The sequence below is a fragment of the Oryzias latipes genome, chromosome 17 (genome assembly GCF_002234675.1).
Source record: "Oryzias latipes chromosome 17, ASM223467v1".
NCBI classification, from domain to species: domain Eukaryota; kingdom Metazoa; phylum Chordata; class Actinopteri; order Beloniformes; family Adrianichthyidae; genus Oryzias; species Oryzias latipes.
In genome coordinates this window covers 644319-664683 of record NC_019875.2, presented here as the reverse complement: position 1 = coordinate 664683, position 20365 = coordinate 644319, and the positions used below count along the sequence as shown (strand labels likewise).

Genomic DNA, 20365 nt, shown 5'->3' with positions numbered 1-20365 from the left:
ATCAACAGTTGCTCTGATGGTCCGAGTCACCACGTGTATGGAGGGGTGTGGGAGTCCAAACTTTCACTTGACTGTAATCAATCTTGTTTAAGCAGAAGCTGTTGAAATTATAACGAAAGCTCCACCTAGTGTTAGAGCTAAGAATTACAGTTACACTAAGGCTAAAAACATGCACTAGTAGGGCACAGAAAGTAGGCGAAATTACATTAAAAAGTTTTCCCGAACCTACGAAATTCTATGTTGGATGACATAAAACCCTTAACTGTGTATGAGAACTGGACCGAGTGAGTATGACATGACCATAGAAAATGGCTTACTTCTGCCTCCAACAAAGTGAAGGTAATTCGGTCACCATCTTTTCGATAGACAGACGCCGCCATGTTGAAAACAGGCGACATCTGTAAGCAGTGATCGTTCCAAGTCAGTCTGATGTTTCTACAGAAAACATGCTCATCAATCATGAGAGCGCTCGTTATATCAATACAGACTATTTTTTACATTTTTGGTTGCTGCTGTGCTGCTGGATTCCTGTCAAGGAAAAACTGTACCTTGTATCAAAAGTGTATCAAAGGCTGAAAAACACTGCTCTAGTGCCTCCTCCAAAACATTAAATGACCTCATATATGGGTGGCTGTGGTTCAGAAGTACAGCCGTCAATCTCTGATCAAAAGGTTGCGAGTGCGACTCCTGCCTTGCCTGTCCATGTGCTGACATTGGTTCAGGTGGTTACAGGTTTGTGCCCTGCATTAGTGTGAATGTGTGTGTATGGATCACAGTGAAGCACATTGGACCTTCATCAAGGCAGAAAGGCACTGTATCAGAATATACCATTTCCCATTTGTCTTTTACAGATAAGGATAAAACTGGATTCAGGAGATGATCAAACAAGACGGGTTTTATGGTTCTTTATTTAACAAATCAGCTGTTCTAAGATCAAAACATCGGTTTGGATGACAGCACACTCAGTGAAGCGTCACTACAGATACTTTCACTTTACTGTAATGACCAAACAAAGAGAAGACTATTTTCTCTGATGTTTTCCCAACAGCCTTGTTGATTTTCTGAGTGATGCTTTTGCTTTGGCTAAACTATGATGTGATTTTCTCATTTTCTACCAGCATTTGAAGCCTGTTGGATCAGTGTGATACACACATTCATGCTGCAGATATCCTACTTTAAACTATGTAATTTACATAGAACTACAAATGTAGCAAAGATCGAAACAACCTTTTTTTCGCTCTGACAGAAACTTTCACTTATGGCTGATTTTTATTTCATTTGTCTGCCAAACACGGTGTTAAAGACCTGCGTTTCCCTGTAAACTTGCTTCTAAAAATGCATCATTATTGTGCTCTTGAAACAGCCAAGAGGGTGGTTTCTCTAAATCATCCTAACACACGCAATCACTGCAGGATCTTTTGCTGTTTGAGGACATGCAGGTACACAGTTTCAACTCATTGTTTTACTAAACAGCATCAAGGCTGGCGTGCAGCTGGCAGAGTCTTGAAGCTGTGTGGGCGGATTAGACGGAGAATAAAAGCGAGGGACACAAGCAAAACTGTGATTGTTAGGAGGATGCAGATGACAGAAGGAGAAACAGGAAGCTGCTGGAACAGGAGTCCAGGAAAGGCGCTACTTAAACACTGGGAGGAGGAGTGAGAAGACTGCAGGAAAGCTAAAGGTTACCTCCGCACAGATGCAGAGCCAGATGGGTTAAAGAAACCAGCATTAGGGGATAGGTTAGAAGTGAAAGGAGTACATTTGAGAGGAAGGAGAAAGCCAACAATAAGCTCTCGACCGGCTCCTGTGAGCTCTTACTGTTCGAATCTGATGTTTCGCAGGTCTCCGTTATTGATACGGACGATGCAGTCGTTCTCTTGGAACAGGCCCTGCTGTTCCGCCTTCCCTCCCTTCTCCAGACGCTTGACCAACAAGCCAAGAGTCCTGAAAGTTCAGAGGTTCATGTCAAGAAGGTGCAACCCAACAGTTTCTGACACTTCTAACACTTGCTGCATTTGTTCCACCAAACGGTAACTTATTTTCCTTTTTTCTCTGAAGTCTCGTTTCCATAGTGGCATGGCTGTTCAAAAATGAGGACACCTAAGTCTAACTGCTGCCTGTGCCTCATCACCCTGTACGCCGCGCGGCCATGTCATCTGCTTCATCCCTCTGTCGATGAGGCTTTTGAGAGCAAGAGAGGGGTCACAACCCATCAGGGGGCTATAGAGACTGCGCGGGGGAGTCATCTATTCACAGCAAATCAACTAATTCAGAAACGCCACTGCTGAGGGTTGATGCTTCACAGACCTGGTCTCTGTTCTGACAACACACAAAAAAGGACAATCAGTGGAGACAGAAACTGGAGTTTGAGGGAAGCCACACTGAGCTTCAACCACTTCAATGACCTGCTGCTCCTCACAGCTCCAGAGGACCCTCAACTGACTGAATCTGAGGATGGAAGCAGGAACCTGACCCAGTCTTCTTTCAGGGTTTTTCATTCTGTCCGTACTTTTTACAGCTACTGTGGCCTGTGGACCAAATTGCCCCGCATTAAAACCTCCACCGGCCTGCAAGCTTCTTTCATAAAAATCATTAATATGCTGCCCCCAGCACTTTCTCAAAACTGTGCATTTATTGATTGTAATTGGCTGAATTACATTAGAAGTTATTTTGAAATATTTGACAACGCTGTTGCATGAATCTTTCTAGTTCATTTTGAGTTAACTTCTGAAACACAGACGGTAAATTAGAAAAATGAATAGTGACAGTGACACTTTCAGGACAGCTGGAAATTGGGGAATTTTTAGTGAAATACCAAACGTCTGTATTTTCCTAATATCCCAAGAGACTGGCAGTTTTCAAGGGGTTCAACATCAAGTGGCACTACAAGACAAGGCATGCTAACCACGTCAAGATAACTAAGGGTGTGTTCAGACTGGGAAAATTGTTTGTTCCGGACTGAGTCCTGAACCTTGGGTTTGGTCTGTGTTCAGACTGCCGTCAAGCAGCTTTTCCTGATTCGAACCAAAGCTTGCAAACAAAACCACATGACTAAAAATCTCTTCAAATCAATGGTCAGGAAGGGCGGGGCAAAGAAACTACAGACAGAATTTATGGGAGCTGCTTGTGAGCGAATCCATTTGAGCAGGAATGTGATTCCAGCAGAGGATAAAGTTCCAGATGAGAAAAAGTTTTGACACAATTCAGCTGATTGGAAAGGAAGTGAGAAGAATGTGATTTACGGATGTTTCCCCTAATAAAGGAAAGTGTGAGTGTGTGAGTTTCTGATGTTGCTTTTGGACTTTGAGGACAATCTTGTGCCATAAACACTGTAAAAATGCTAAAAACATTCTTGCAAGAAAAAATATCTCATCGGGAAAGTTTTTCAACTGCAAAAAAAAAAAAAGGTCAAGAAAACTTGACCTTTTTTTTAGAAATTAGAAAGAATTTCTTAAAATAATAAGAATTGGTGAGACAATTTTTCTTACCCGATTGGCAGATTTAAAGAAAACTGCCAAATGGGTTATGCATTCTTGACGTATTTCTAAGGGGCTTGTTTTGCAGTAAAGGCTTTATGTGAAAGATTTACCTCTGAATCTACCGTGAGTCTTAGCCAGATGCAGGGTGGGGCTGTAGTGACGACTGCTTTACTTCCATGTGGGCTCTCATTGATCTGTGTATGTTACACGTCCCGCTCACTGCATTCTCTGAGCGGTAACATGACACTGATGTTACAGCAGCAGAGAAACATGGCCACCTTAAAACCCAAACAAGCTGGAGTAATTACTGTGAACCAGCAAACTGCTCCACATTTCTACAACTGTGTGGATTTGCATGGGGGGGGGGGGGGGGGGGGGGGTCAAGTCCCTGTGTATGTGCTGCTTCACATTCAAAAATCTCAGTTCCCACTGATCTGTGGATCATTTATCAGATGCATTTCTAATCTATTGCTGAAAAGGGACAAAACTTTAAAGTGGTCTGAAGTGACAGCACTCTGTGTTCTCTAAAGAGCTTATGTTTGACTCATTTTCAATGCAGTTTGATTTCTTTTTTTCCCCAATAAACTAAAGGAAACGTACAATAATCAAAGTGTCCTTTTGTTTCTGGAGATGTGCACTTCTGAGTTTCACACCAGCAAAACCTAACAACTTTCCAGCCATTCTATGTTCTTTTCTGCACACAATCTGATTAATGTCCAGAGTAACTGAAAGAACAGTAATAAAGTGAAAAAAATGACCTTCTTTGCTCAAATTGTTTTCCATGACCCAAAGACAAGTTTAAAACAAAATACTTTGAGACACAGTTTTAAGAAAGTGGTTAAGAAAACAACAGAATTTTTTTTTATTAATTTGTATAAAGATTTTTTTAAATAAGGTGCCTCTGTTTAGAATTCAAAGTTGTACATCTTAAAACGGGATGGCTAACAGGAGTGTGGTTGTGTCCGTATCACCCCAATACTTACTGCTTAGTGCACTATTTCGGGCATTCACCATTTTTGGGGGGATTTGAATCTACACTTCCAAAATCCGGTGGCCAAGAACGTCAAGACGTCTTCCCAGACGTCTCTGCAAATTCTATTGTTCATCGATGCTCGATGGATTGGAAATATAGACCACAATGCATTGAATTTGAATGATTCGTCATTTAAAAGAAACCTATGTACCTCATTTTTCGGACTCTAAGTCGGAGTATAAATCGCAGATGCCATAAAATGTATAATAAAGAAGAAAAATACTTTACATAAGTCGCACTTTTGGGATAAATTTAATTAATCAAAATACAAGAAGAAAAACGTACAAATCATCTCAAAAGGTAAAAAAATGAATAGAATAGATAACAATAATAAGACTGAATAGACGCACCCATCGCTACAGTAACCGTATTTAGCTTAATGGAACATTTTAATTAAGTGTCTAGTATGTTAGCGCGACACACAAACATGATTTCAGGTAACCATAGCATAAAGCACACACTTAGAATCCAATTACAATCGTAATATTACTTTAAATCGCTGTGAAAATAACAAACACAAGGCCTTTTTTGTTTTAGTGGCACTTGAGTATAAGTCAGACGTCAGACAAACTTTACCAAAAAAGTGACTTAGGCTACGTTCACACTGCAGGGCTTAATGCTCAATTCGGATTTTTTGAAAAAATCCGAATTGTTTGCTAGACCGTTCACATTTCCAAGTAAATCCGAACTTTTGTGATCTCCAGTGTGACCGTGACACGACCCAAACGAGACCCGCATGCGCAGAAGCCAGAAGAATACTCAACGGTGAACGACGTCACTCGTTTGCGGAGCCAACGTTAACAATGGATGTCAACAACAGTGTTGTCAAAAGCGGAGCTCTTTTTGTAATATTAAATGTATTTTCACAAAGGAGCAGCACAATTACAATCTTCTCATTTTAAGAAGGCATTGGAGTCGGGATCGTCTGTACCCACTGTTGTGGAATGGAAATGTGTATGTGCTGGGGCCGCGCGCCCGCGTGTGTGCAAGCGCGTGCCGCGATAGAGAATAGGGGGGGGCAGTGTGGGCGCGCATTCATGTTGTGTGTTACGGAGGACGGTAATAAAAGAAGGTTTCCCCCAAAATAAATGCTATGGACTCTTTATTAACCCGTTCTGGAGAATCTAAGGATCAGAACAGGGAGGAGGAGGGGGATTGCCTGGGTCCCCCGCGCTTCTGAGCACGGTCAAAGGGGAGAAAGAAAAAAAAGTTATAGCTGTAAAGGTTCAACACCACGCTCTGCCATTTATCTGGAATTTTTTTCAAAAACCGCCCAGTTGCGATCAGAGCCCTGGAGTTTGGCCTGAAAAGAGCGATCAGCCCAAATATTAATCCAATCAGTGACCTCCCTTCCCTTCTACTGACTGATCTCAGCAGCATCGTCCACCATGGTTGATGTTTACGTTCTCGTTCCCGCCTACTTCAACGCAAAATGATGACGTTTGTTGCGTGTCGATGACGTACAGTTCGGAATCAAGTCGCCTGGCCGGTCAGACGGCGGTCGCAATTGAAAAGATCGGCTACAATTCGGAATCAGGCCGGCAAACCCACGGGGCCTGGGTCGCATTTGAAAAGATCGGATCTGTGTCATTCAGACTGTCATGAAAAGATCGGAACTGGGCCGCTTAGGGGCAAAAAATTCGGAATTGGGTCGTTTCAGCCTGCAGTGTGAACGTAGCCTTATACTCAGAAAAATATGGTAAGTTTATTTTTATAAATCATCTATGTTCATCCTCAGAATATAGTGCATTCATGAATAATCTTCGTAAAATGTTGATATTTATTGGTGTTGCACATTTGTTGTCACTTGTTTCATCCTTTTATTTGAAATGAGTGTAGCTCCTCCCCCTTTTTTACGCTTTCACTGACACCCCCCTTCATATTTAGTGTTGGAGTCAAGAGTTAAAACTGGGATTCATCGTTAACATGAGTTCAATTAAACCAAAGTTTTTTTATTCATTAAAACTCTTTTTAGTTGACAAAACTATCCCTTCGGAAATCTAAAGTAGGTTTTTAGGACACAGACAATCTTGGACCCCCCCTCCCTTCAGTGGGGGCGGCTGGGTTTTACCTGCGGTCCCTGCCACTGAACGGCACCACATGGATTCCCAGGGGCCCGCCGTCGTTAGAAACCTCCACCACTTGGACAATGTCTCTGGGAGACGGGTGGATGAGGCAGAGATGAAGGGGATGAACAGAGGGGAGAAGGTAGAAAGAAAAGTGGGGGGGGGGGGGCACCAAGAGGGCAGAACAAAAACAGGAAATGAGGGGAGTGAAGGAAGAAATAATGTGATGACAAAAAGTACAAAACAAAGAAAAACTCAAAACCAAACCCACTTTTCAAGAAAATTAATAAAGGATATAAATTATAAAGAACAAAAAAACAACAAATCTTAAACAAAAACAAAGATCATAGTTAAAAATAATTAAGAATGTTGAAAATTGAAACTTTAGGAACATAAAACAACAAAGAAAAGCAAACATAAATATATGGTCTTTTTCAAACTTAACAATGGATTTAAGACATGTTTTCCCTTTTTAAATCTCTTTAAAGCTAAAATTCCAGCGTATTTTGTATTTAAATGCAGGCTGCATGGCCTCCCTACCTCAGAGTTTCCGTCAAATCAAGGAGAATCACAGACTAATGCACATGATTTTCTACTGCAGCTTTATGAACAAACCCTTAATTTGAAAAACGCGGGCAAAAACAGAGTTTGATTTATCATGGGGAACAATTACGTTTTCACAGACAGAAATGTCCTTCCTCTGCTGAAAGAGAAGTGAAGACAACTTCCTGACAGGATGTCGGATCAAATCATGAGTTGGCCCCCACTGCATCTGCTACCTGCAGATCTGCCTGAGCATCTCAATTATCATTTCTCTGACATGAGTGACATGTGTTGATGTGATCCGCCACAAAGCAGCAAGCAAGTGATCAAAGGTTGGCAGAACCTTTTTTTTGTAGAAAAAGGAAACTGACTTAAGGTGCAAACAGCTGGAAACAATGGAGGAAAATCTGCTCAGCAGAGAACATGCTAAGCAGCAATTTAGTTTGAAAGTTTGTCTGAGAGGATAGAAAATGTCCTTTGACCCTCTAAAGGTGGAAAACCAGTCCCTCCCTTTTTCTGCCGTGTTCACACTGCCATACTTCACTGGACGCAACATCTCCATTCTTAGTTCGGAACTAGGGACTTTGATTAACTCGGGGGCAGGGGGGGGCTCGTGTCAACAACAAGAGGCAGAAGGAGCCTCTATGAAATCACAGCAACAATAATACAATACCTGCATATTAAACTGGAAGCATGCAACAGAGCAAAAACACAAGACAAAAAGAGGTTTTAATAAAGGGAGCTGGGCTGCTTGGTGCGTGGGAGAGCTCTGATGGTGAGAGCAGGATCGCTTTTGCTCCCACAAAAGATCATTATGTAAATCAGAGGCGGGTTTAAAATGAGAATTCCTAAAACAAACCAAAGAAGCTCCTGGATGAACCTGGAAATTGATTGCTATGAGTAGAAAGAGGCCAGGAAATGTGTTTCTTCTGCTGATTTTGAATGTGTTTGTTTAAATTGAAAGTGGGGAGAAGCTCTTGTTTTCATGAATTGTCATTAGGAGTATAAGAAGCAGAATTCAAAGGAATTAGTACGGTTTTGCAAATCACATCAACAAATCCCTCAATGCAAAAACACATTATAGATTATAAAAGCAAAAGAAATAATAAAAACATCACATTTCAGAATTACAAACAAATGTTCACACCAAAATGTAATTACAAAAAAACCTCAATTTTCATCCTTGATGAAATCCAAAGATCTTGCAATATAATGTTTTATGAGTTATAGATAGTATCAATTTGTGATTAGGTAAGTAAAATGAACCTTATTTACCCAGTTTAGAAATTTAAATTAAAAAAATGTGCCCGCCAAATTTTTTTTTCAGATTTCATGGAAGCAGCCAATTTGAAATGCCCCGGAAAAGCTTTTCTATTGCCCCTAGTGGAATGATGATGAACTACTGTGCAGAAAACATGAAACGAGTTATATAGTTGAGGTTTTAGAGAAAGTTTTAATCATGCTAGTGAGATAGGAGTCTTGGTAAAAGGCTCCTATTGATTAGAATTTTACTTTTTGCAATTGGTGATGTCATATTTCCCCTTTAAAATAGTAGTGAGCATGGTGTCCGAATTGCTTTTAATTGCTCTAATCTAGGGCACTAGAAAGTCCCGTCCTATATAGTTTTTTAGTTGTTAGGATGGGAATTCAGACATAGCCTGTGTTTTGAATCCAACTCTTGCTTGTCTGGTACACCGTCAGGAGTCAGAGCTCCGTCTCTCCCTCTGGTCACCAGTGGGAACCATCTCCAGAGTTCTAACCTCACTCAATCTCCCAGCAACCCCAGTGCAACACCTGTCAAGTGTATGTTACAGGGTCTCCTAACATTTATTTTTGATAATAAGAAATTACTTTTGTTTTCCATTTTTTTTTTTTAAATTTAAGTACTATCTGGAATTTTGTTTTGATTTCAAGAATTTTATTATTTTCTGTTGTTTTTTTAAATTTAAATAAATTATTTGTTTTGCTTTTATAGTTGTGATATTCAAAAGTTCTTTGCATTGATTTGATGTGATTTGCACCTTAGGGCCACCGTACATTAGTGCTACAATAAAATAAACAAAAAAATATGAAAAAAGGTAGACCTGATGGAAATGGCAGAAATGATAGGAGACTTACTCCAAAGACCTGAAGGGAGTGTGTTCCATGCAGGAGTCTGCCCGGCCCACCGGCTCGATCCTCCCATTTCCCTCCTCTCTTGTCTCCTCCTGGATAAAAAAAAAAAGGAGGAGAAGGTGAAACACAATAACACTTATGTTGATCACCATCTGCTGCAACACATTAAAAGCTATCATGCCAAAGTTTCCACAAAAAAGTCGTGGAAACATGTGGCATGGTCGCTATGATGTACAAATCTGTGCTGGAAAGCGGCAGCCTCAGCAGTTTGCCTCAAACTAACACACAGCCTTTGCTGCATGTTGACATAGCATATTCTCCAGCTCTACTTGCCCAAAAAGTGGTTGCAACTAGATTATCCACAGTAAACAAAGAAAACAAGTGAAAAGTGTGGGGCTTTTTGACATTTCTGTCGTCCATACTGTGCGCCCATATTAGCCTAGGTGCTGGATGCTGTCCAATCAGCTTAGAGCTTTTGACAGCCCACGTGTTGCACAGCAATCATCCTGCAAAAGGGTTTTACAAACAGATTTGAGGGATCGGGGATGTGGAGCTAGAAACAACATTTTTCTTCCATCGCATTCCCCAGATTTCCCTTCCTGCTTGCATTCTAAGCCTCTTGTTAGCATGCTTAAGTCTTTAAACTCCAGGACAGATCAGAATCAAAACAAGAACCACGCTGAGACGCAAACCTGGCGAAGTCTTGAGGAGAAGACTGGAGGAGGCCTTCCACAGCTATAAAAATACATGCCCTCCAAATTGTATTTTCAAAATGACATGTTTTTCACAGCCAGTGTTCTTCGACTGAGAAGGCGACAGTCATGACTTGTTCACACAACAAGGAAGAGGAGTTAAGAAAGATCATTAAAATTGCAAGGGGGGGGCACCAGAGAGGAAAGACAAACCGTCCAGACGCTCAGCTACTGGCCTCATCAGTATGAAAATGAGCCTGTCGTTTCCGTGGCTGCCGTGTGGTTGCCATGACACCTGGGTTGCCTGGAGGACATGCCGCTACAGGACACAGCACAAGTGTGAGCAGGTGTGTGCAAGGACTTTTGGCTGCTGCTTGCTTAAGTAAAGACCAACTCTGCTGGCCCAAAGCGCTGGCAAATCCGACTCCCTTAAAATGGGCAAAATGACATAAATGTGTCAAACTTCTTCAGCTTTTCCCTGACTTACACTTTCATATAAAGTCTTAAAAATGTGACAAAAACAACAAATTAAAGTCTTCAGAATGACTGATAACACAGAGTAAACAAAACACTTCTCATACTATCCAATACTCACGGAGGAGCGGCACTAGAAAGGTTGAGTCATCTTCTCGAGAAAACCAAATGAGATATGCATTCATGAGACGTCACAGGCAGGCGCATCGCATATCATTCATTCCGGTTCACGGCATCCCTGAAGATGCCGGCTGCACACCGACAGTTCTATCATCTGGGGGGGTGAGCTACAAAGACTAAGGTTTGTATCAGCGACGTTTACGGAGCTGTTAGCTGAGACAAAAATGGAGCTAAAATCATAAACATAAAATAGCTTCATTATGACTTCCATAGAAAAAATCTGATGCAAGTCAAAAAAGCTGCAACTGGTGTAAAAATAAAAGGACAAGGTTTACAGCACTTTTGTAAGATAAAGATGATCCGTTTGACGTACTGCCGTCTAGTGGCACGTATGCAAAACTGCAGCAGTGTTGCAACTTTTGTCAATGCCCGACAACAGTGAGCATTTTAAATACCCCCTCTGATGAAAATTGTGTTTCTTTGGTGTTTTAATATGCTCTTGTGGGATTTTTCTGATGATGGAGGACAAATATAAAGCAAATCAAGCTAAAAATTACATTTCACGTTTCAAAAACCTTGTAGTAGTGATGTAGGACCTATACCGGCACGCCACGAGCTCCGTGCTGCATTCGATTATGATCCATCCACTTGCAGACAAATAGATCCATGTACGTCTTCATTTTCCCCATCTGAGCTGGTATCTGGCTCAAAACTGTTTCGCTGGATAGTTTCAATATTGCTTCAATATTTCTGTTGCACCAGTAATGCTAGGTTGGGGGTTTAAGGTGGTGTAAGCTGGTTTGAGTCTAAAGAGATGGATGATGGGAAAGGGAGGCAGGATCACTCTCTGCCAACAATCCCACCATCTACTCAGACATGAATTTCTGATGCCCTCCTGCTGCTTTGCAGAAACTATGTAAATGACCCGGCTTTTTGATTTTGGCTAAAAATTGAATGATAATAATTAAAAGACCACTGGGAGTGCTTTGAAAATAGATCAAAAGATGATTGAGTGGAACTTTAAAGCATTGGAGTCACTCATAAGTGTCTCATTTTTTCAGATCCAACAATAAAAAATAAAATTTTAATTATTATACTTTTAGTATTTTTTTGCCTCGATTTATTCTTGGTAAAATTTTGCCAGATAAAAGTTGAAAAAGTGACAAAAAGGTAAACAGAATTAACAGACCTGACGTTTGATGTAAAGCAGATACATACCAATATTAATATTTCATGCCTATAAAGAGGGTTAACGGTGGTGAGGTAGACAGGCGGCTAGGTTTGACGACCAGCAGACAATGTGGTTTCAAGCGCAGTCGTTGCTTCCTGGATGTGCAGAGGCAAGCGGGCACTTCTCAAGGCCAGAGGCTCATTAAAGATTAATGAGGGAATTTATAGGGGTCTGCATTCCCTATTTCTCAGACTAAATGAAGTGATCTGAGCTTCCTGTGCTTGTAAGAGAGAGCCAGAGTGGCCTAATGCTGCACTTTAATGAAGTTACCCTTACTGCAACTTTGAACACATCATCAGTTTCAAACAGAAGTAGATTTATTCAGACTGAAAGGCAACTGAGTATTACTTGTCTTTAAGTGTCGTGTGGTCTTTGAAAAGTCATAAGAATTCCCAGGTGAACCTTTGGTTGCTTTCTGCCTTGTTGTTAGCATGTTAGAAAAGAATTCTGTTTACTAGAAACTGTAACATTCTCATGAGATGAGAAGTGATGTTGTTCTACAACAAGGGAATCCAACTGCAATCCTCGAGCCCTGAGCCTACTTACCTACTGCCGATGACCTGATTTGCCAATAGAAAGCTGCACGGGTCAGAGTGTTTGGTAAGAAGTAGAGCCATGGACTTACACTTCCGACATCATAGGCTAGACAGTGACCACGTTTAATGCAGAAAAATCTGAAAGACTGGGAGTAATCAGATATATGCAAATTAATATGGAGATGCAATCTTCTGAAAATCCTGGACTGCATGGTGATCCATCATTTGAATTCATCTCAGAGGAGTGTCTGTGTGTACCGAAGCCATTTTTGAAATGGCTCTTTGTGCAAATCCTTCTCTTGTCTGTTTTTTGTAAAAATCCCAATGCAGAGGTTTGTAACATTAACCTTGATAATGTGGGAACTAATTAATCGGTAAGAGAAACATGTTGCCATTTTCCTTTAATCCTCCTAGAGGAATAAAATAACAGTTGCCTTGGACATGCAACACTAACTTGGGCTCTCATGGGATGTCCTTCTTCACCATTTCATATACACATGCACGTATACAACTATGACTGTCATTGGATCAAAGTGTAAACATGCAGAATAGACTTTTCAGTCATAAACCTAAACGAGACAGCCTGATATATAACTATTAGTGGTGTAACGATTAGTTTTGGCAACAACTGGATTCATATCATAATTTGTGGTTGATGATACAATTCATGGTTGATATTGGTTCATTTTGAGCGTTCCAATTACATCCACTTCCTGACCTATAATCGATCCAGAACGTCTTTAGCCATAAGTGGACCAAAGATTTAGGAGTTTAAGACCATTGATTACTGTCAAAATGACTCTGAACAATTATAAACTTTGAAAGAACTCGCAAAGACATGTGACTAAACCATGCTCTAATAATGCTCTGTTTGTGTTATTTTGATGTGGAAAACAACAGTGGGCTGAAAATAAATGTGAATGGTGTTGGAAAAATGGATGTAAGTTATCTCATATTTGCTTTCATGCATTACCTAGCTATATAGGTAATATAAGTATGCATGCAGAAGTGTGTGTGTCAAAGTTTGTTTCACAGGAAGGTAAAGGTGAACTCTTGGGAGGAGACCGACTATCTTAGCATCTTCCCAGCATCAGCGTGAAGGCTATGTGTTATCTGTTGTCTTTCTTTCCCTATGTTGTTATTCTGATGTTGCAGGTTGTTTTAACCCTAAAAATGGATTTGCCAAGGAATCTGGAAAACTTCACCCAGCATCAGATATTCATCTCTGAGTCACATTGGTTGAACTTTTGGCTCAAGATATCCTGGATCAATTATAGGTCAGTGAATAAGATTGTTCTAAATGAACTAAAATCAACTATGAATCTTATCGGTAACCATAAATTACGATACGAATCAAATCGTTGTTACACCATTCGTTTTTAACCTTTTGCCATTGCAGTATATTCTTTAGTACTGACTAACAGATGCAACAGAGCATCAAACCAATTTCTATTAAACCAGTCATGCCAACTGGTATTTCATTATTAGATATAAACATGTAACCCAAAATGCCACAGCAATCCTGTACAGAACTATTGTAAGAAGTTTTTGAGCAGTGTCCTTTAGTGTTGATGACTTCAAGCTATATTTTTGATGAAGCTTCATCTGTTCTCTTTGTGTGTTTAGCTAAAAAGGAAGCAATACTCTGAACCTGTTATTGATTCTTTAGTTGGCAAAAGGAATTTCTCCACACTGGCTTCCATCTGCACTACAAGTGCAGCTTAGATGGCTCAGTTATCACACAACTATACTGTATTCAGCCCATATACAAGACCCAACAAGCATGTCAGGCTTTGAGCTATCAGACGTGCATGTTTTACACTCTGTGAGAGTTGAATTCTGACACTAAATACTAGTTTCTGGATCCTCTGGAGTTGATCCTCTTTGGACAGAAAAATAATGAAGTCTGTTCAATTTCTGTGAAAGTGAGACAACAAAAGACGAAACAATATATGGCTGCACTTTGCTCACCTCACAGGAAGCTCACATTTAGATTTTCTCTCACTAAAGGCCTGTTCACACCGGGACGAATTTCGCCGGCGATTTTCGCCGACGTTTAAAGGCCCGTACACACCGGGACGAATATTCGCCAGGCGTTATTCGCCAGCGTTTTTCGCCACGTCTTTTGTGTTCACACCCAGGCGATTTTCGCTGACGATGAGCCGAGCGAACATGCAATTTCATTCCCTGACATTAGATGGCGCTTAATGTAAACAGAAATACTCCTGTACACAAGGTGGCGCTGCGCAACTTTACGATTCTTAAAGTCGCTTTTCACTCAGAAGAAGAGAGCAAGTATTTACGCGCTTGTCAGAATCATACAAAGAAAACATGAATATTTCAAGCATCAGTAGCTCCAACTGGTGCTTGGTTCAGGGATATTTAAGAATGTCCGTCCTTATTTCTTCGCGGCAGTGTAGACGCTACTCGGCGTCTGTCTTCTTCGCTGGTATATGTGCTCAGCAAGGCAGTTTTGTGTTTGAGCGCCCCCAAGTTGTGTTTTACTGTAACTTCAGAAGCTCCAGACACGTGTGCAAAAGCGCCATTCTCATTGGTCGAATAAATTTCGACGCGACGCGTCGAAAAAAAAAAACGAACCCGAGGCGTTTTTTTTTTTTTGACGCTTTGGCGCGTGGCGTTTTTTCGCCTCGGTGTGCACACTCACATTGGTGCCCTTTGTTTAGTCACGAGGCGTGAAATTCGTCCCGGTGTGAACAGGCCTTAACGCCTCGTGACTAAACAAAGGGATTCTGACAAGCGCGTAAATACTTGCTCTCTTCTTCTGAGTGAAAAGCAACTTTAAGAATCGTAAAGTTGCGCAGCGCCACCTTGTGTACAGGAGTATTTCTGTTTACATTAAGCGCCATCTAATGTCAGGGAATGAAATTGCATGTTCGCTCGGCTCATCGTCAGCGAAAATCGCCTGGGTGTGAACACAAAAGACGTGGCGAAAAACGCTGGCGAATAACGCCTGGCGAATATTCGTCCCGGTGTGTACGGGCCTTAAGAGCACTCAGAAGGCTCTTCAAAGGCCATCAGAATGGACCCACTGTGTCAGGGGATGTTCTGATCAAACATCAATGTAGCACTTCTGATGTCTTATTCATTAGGAGAGTCTCCCAGGTCTGAGATGCTGCAGCGGGGGTGTTGCAGTCGAATGTCAGGTTTGACTACAGCAGAATAATTGCTATTTGACAGCAACAAACGCCTGTCATTACCAATATTTTCATTTACTCAGACTTTTGGGTGAGCTGCTTTAAAGGTCTGGATGAGATCAAAACCAGCAATATGGTTCAAGACAACTCGATGATTCCGACCTGAAAGGAATCACTTCGATCTATGTTGATGCTGGACTTTTGGCAACGCCACAATCCATCATTAAAAGCAAGCATTTAATTAGAGATCCTTGCACTAATTCAATTAGTCTCTGCTGAAGACAGTTTAATGATGGGATCCTGATAGGTGGACGTACATTCAATAATAAGGAATTCATTGAGCCGAGGGGGCGTTATCAGAATTAATATCTTCCTGGCAGCCTGACGGAAAGAGTGAGGTGTGTGTAAATGTGGGTTGTATTCTAGCATAAAAGAGATAACAAGAACAAAAAATGGGAAAGAAGATGATTTAACATGTATTTTTCCCTTTATAAAACATCATTATCCCTCTTTTTCCTTTGAAGATTAGTCTGTAATTCTCAAAAATGTTCAGGTGTTCAAAGCTTTCTGTAAAGAAACCAAATGTATTTTGATGTGAAAAACATCAGTCTGATTAGTAACACAATTCTTACGAATTACCCCACATTTTAGAAGTCTTTTACAAAGAGACTGTTATTGGGATAAAGTCACTACTACAGTTCATTAAAGAGTGACATCTCAATCATTTTAGCTGAGGGGTGACCAAACTCTTTGCAAAGAGGGCCAGATTTGGTGGGGTGAAAGTGTGAGAGAACCAACCAATCAGCTTGCATTATTTGAACTATTTTAATAACATTACTTTTAAATGAAATTATCGAACATTTTATTGCAATGGCATACTTTAACAGACTGAAAACAAATACATCTAAATATATTTTTACTAAAATTACTGTCAATTTGTCAAATGTTAACACTGTTGCTTGTTGCAGTTAGCATGTCTCATCTGGTACTGCCTCTTGAGACTGAACTTCTTGAATACAACCACAGTATTTTAGCATATCAGGAAGACACAGTTGTTTAATCTTTCACTGAAAAAATGTGCCAATTTCCACTTGCCCTGAAGGTGGTAGCCCTTCATGTTAACAATTGGCATTTTAGCTGAAAGTGTCACAGACGGGTTGCACGTCAGTGTTGCTGCAGGTGTACACTGGTTTAAAATATAGCCAACCACAATCCAGATTTCGACAGTTTTTTGGAAAGTGCTGCAAATCATTGATATTTTAAAATGACCCAATGGAAATCTAAACATAGGTCACATTTGGCCCACGTGCCGGAATTTGGACATTCCTGTTTTACGTCATAACTGCCTGTAGTTCTTTAGATGCATTTTAGTGACAACTTTTAGATAATTTCTCTTTTTACATTTTAAATGAAATAGATGAAAAAAGTATCTTTTGAGTTAAATAGGAGTGAAAGTGAGTGCTGTGGCAAAATAAAAGAGAAGGAAAGGCAGGCAGATGGAGACTGACACGAGGAGAATGGCAGATACGCAGATATGGAGACTGAAGAAGACATTACACAGAGAAACAGCAAGCCACAGTGAAAAGCTTGTTCAACGGATGACAAACTCTTAGCTTCAAACCCAGAGGAAGAAATGAAAGATTTTCAGAAATTTGAGACTTTTTGGTTTTAGTTTTACACATCAAAACAGCAGAGGAAGGTTAAGAGCTTCCCGCCTCAAACCGTGCACCACAGATTTCAACCACTCATCACACAGGAGGACCAGACAGTTTTCTCAGCACTTCAGAATTATTTATTTCATTTCCTGAAGAATCAAGTAACGTTGTCATACTGCTCTGTCTGTTTTTATCTCAAGGCAAACTGGCTGCAACTAGCTGTAAGATCAAATCATGTGGAAAGCAATTATTCTCAGCTGGATGTCTACTAAATGTTTATTGAATAGATGATGCTAAATACAATGATTTTGGGACTCAAAATGTCACAAGTTGGGGTCAGAAGTCAAATTCCTTTTTTCTCTCTCTAGTCAAAGATTTCTATTAGGGTTGTCTTAAATAGATTGTGAACTCAAAAGAACCCAATCTAGTCATCGAAACCTCTGAAAATGTCATGGAATAATCTGGACAAATTAGTTTTGATTCTTTTTTTCTCAATAGTTGAAAATTTGAGCAACACTGGGTGTTTGGTGACACTTTTTGACAAATGTTCAAAGACAATCTTTCTGAGACAGATTGAATGATTAGATGGCTGTTGGGTGTCACCATGATGGCTAGCATTCCACTTTCCTAAAATGTACAAAAGTACACTTTAATGAGGAAATGAAAGCAGATGGGGAGAGAAGTATACAACAAAGCATGTGTTTTAGGCATTATTACCACAATAGGTCACATGTCTGTCAGACATCAGAAATGATGGATCATTAACTACATAGGAAAACTTAATCAAGCAAGTGTGATGTCACCACTGTACTTTTGACCAACAGTATGAACCAAGACCGATGCAGAAAATCATGACCCAGACGGAAAGGCAAACAGGATTTAGAGAAATTCATTGTTCCGAACTTTTTGTTTGTTTGAATCATGAAACCTTTTTTGTTTCTTTTGCAAGTTCAGCGATTTTCTGCTGAAATTCACCTCTAGTATCTTCAGCTGCAAACAAAAGAAAGCCTGCAGAGCAGTCGGGAATGCAGGAGCCATTGCATATAGAAAATAATGAGATATTGTAGAGGAGCACAGACTTTTCTTTTTTCCCACATAGACTTTTGTCTGTTTTGTTACAGAATTTTGAGGATCCTCCTTGCAAATGTGAGCCTCAGCAAACCTCACAGTGCATTCACCACATGCCCTAATGATGAGGTGACCAGCTACAGTGCTTTTCATGTGATGCACCATTTACCAAGATGAGACTCCCAGTGGAGTCTGCAGCTACAGAGCTAAATAGGGGGTAAAGCTGGCTAAACTGCCCCTATGAGAGAAATGGAGCTAAAAGTTAATGGTGACAAGAATTTGCCTCACACTCTGAGGTAGACATGTCAGCCCCAAGGCCATTATTCTGAGCGGCTCCAGCAATAATGGGTGCTGCTCAGAAGAAGAGCATGTCTCGACAAACAAAAAACAAAACAAAAAAGAAAACTGCAAGGGATGTCTTTTGGTTCTCTGGCTTTTTCTGTCCTCTGCTACAGGGATTTGAAGCAAGGTGTGATTCTGTGGCTGTAGGAGGAGACATCACACACTCAAAAGACAACTAGTTGACTTCTATAGTTTCTTATCTTCCTCTAGAGGTGGTTTGAATTCATAGCGTAGTAACATTTAGGAATTAAGAGTAATCATATATTAGAAAAATACAATTTTATAGATTATTTTACCTTCAAAAAATTAAACTAAATGTGATAAATAGGGGTGTCGTTCTTGAATGAGCATGGAGTAGCCTGCTACATCTGTCTTTTAAACCCACTCAAGTGTTTCCATTCATTCAAAAACCCGATGTAAGCTGATGGACCTACTCTTACTTCTACGTACTTGTCATGCCACCTAAATCCACTAAAACAGAGAAAAACTTGGAATCCCAAACGGTCACATCTGCAGCCATTCGCAAAGCGGAATATGAGATGGTATTAGTGGCCGAGCTAAAAAACAACGTTTTTTTTGATGAAGTCAACTGCAAACTTGATGATCTATGGAAAGAACTAGATTGCCACGGTGTGCGATTGCCATCATTCGAGGAAAATGCTGCCACAGTGGATGAGCGTGGGGCAAAATTGTGAGAACTTACAAGCCTGTAATGACAGCTAGGGCTAAGCTAGAGGACATGGAAGGGCGAAACAGACGCCTTTATGTGCGCCTGGGGGGCTTGCCAGAAGGAATTAAAGGTCCCCATCCTTCCAGGTTTTTTGCATAACTCCTTCAAGACGTTTTTGGTCGAGACATGTTCCCCAGACCGGCTCCCGGTCACAGGCCGCAGACTGTAATTTTGTGCTTTCACAGTTACTTATACATTTGGAAAGTGAAGGGAGATGAAGTATTTGGAAAAATCTGATGATTAGCCTCTGCTGCTGCTTGTATTTATTTGTTTTTTCTTTGCAGAAAATGATTTCAGGATTACTCAAAGTAGATTACTGATAGATCACAGCAGCTCTCATCTGTCAAATCCCCAACTCTCCTTTGGCCACAGCTGCCATCTGCTGCCATCATGTTCCTCATCTGTCTTTGAGTCTTTCAGGGACCACTAATAAACTGTTGTTCATAAACCTGCAGATTCTTATCTGTGGCACAAGTTTTTAACCCTCCCAGAGCCTCAACAGGTGGATTATGTTTCCATAAAGAGCGTTTTTCTTTGGTGTCATTAGATTTTGGTAGCATGTGATGAACACTGCATTATATGGTTGTGTGCATGTCTGCAACATCCTAACAGCAGGCTCCAGATGACGATCCCCTTTGGGAAGCTGCACAGCCTCAAGAGACAGCGAGTTGTCTTTCATCTTCCCTCTGCCTTCCTCTGTCCCTCACAGCTGGAGGGGCTTAGCGCTTCCACAGTTCTGCCACATTCAAACCCAAAGATCAAATGCAGCCACAGGCAGAGGAACCACTGGGAGGAAATGGAGGAGAGAAAAACCTGGAGGAGTTGGCGCCAAAAACCAGAGGGTTTTGCCAAGAAATGCTGGTAAATGTAGAAGTCTGTAGCCAAAACATGATGATGCATAGATCCTGTAGGTTCATGGTAACGTATCATGAGGCTACATGTGTTGAGGCTTGTATTTCACCAACATAAAAAGTTAGTTTCATGCTGTTGTTTATTTAGGCTTATCCCTTTATCCTTTGGCACAGCAAATCAGCTTCTACTGATTCACATTTGGTTTTGGAATACGTTTTTACACTGATGCCGATCCTAACACAACACTGAATTATATTCGGGCTAAGGACATCAC

The 20365-nt window shown here is 40.7% G+C and overlaps 1 protein-coding gene across 13 annotated transcripts in view; it reads right to left on the bottom strand.

The window, feature by feature from the left end:
- Window positions 1–20365, bottom strand: part of pard3 (par-3 family cell polarity regulator) — a 340861-nt gene that overhangs the window by 167341 nt on the left and 153155 nt on the right. For 11 of the 13 annotated variants that reach the window (XM_011485964.3, XM_020711397.2, XM_011485962.3 and 8 more), the window contains exons 6-8: window positions 9240–9328; window positions 6584–6667; window positions 1819–1944 (exon numbers count right to left, since the gene is read on the bottom strand). In XM_011485964.3, coding sequence (XP_011484266.1) covers window positions 1819–1944; window positions 6584–6667; window positions 9240–9328 — 299 coding nt within the window. The remainder of the gene's footprint in view (window positions 1–1818; window positions 1945–6583; window positions 6668–9239; window positions 9329–20365) is intronic. The other 2 variants (XM_011485961.3, XM_011485963.3) reach the window with 2 other exon arrangements.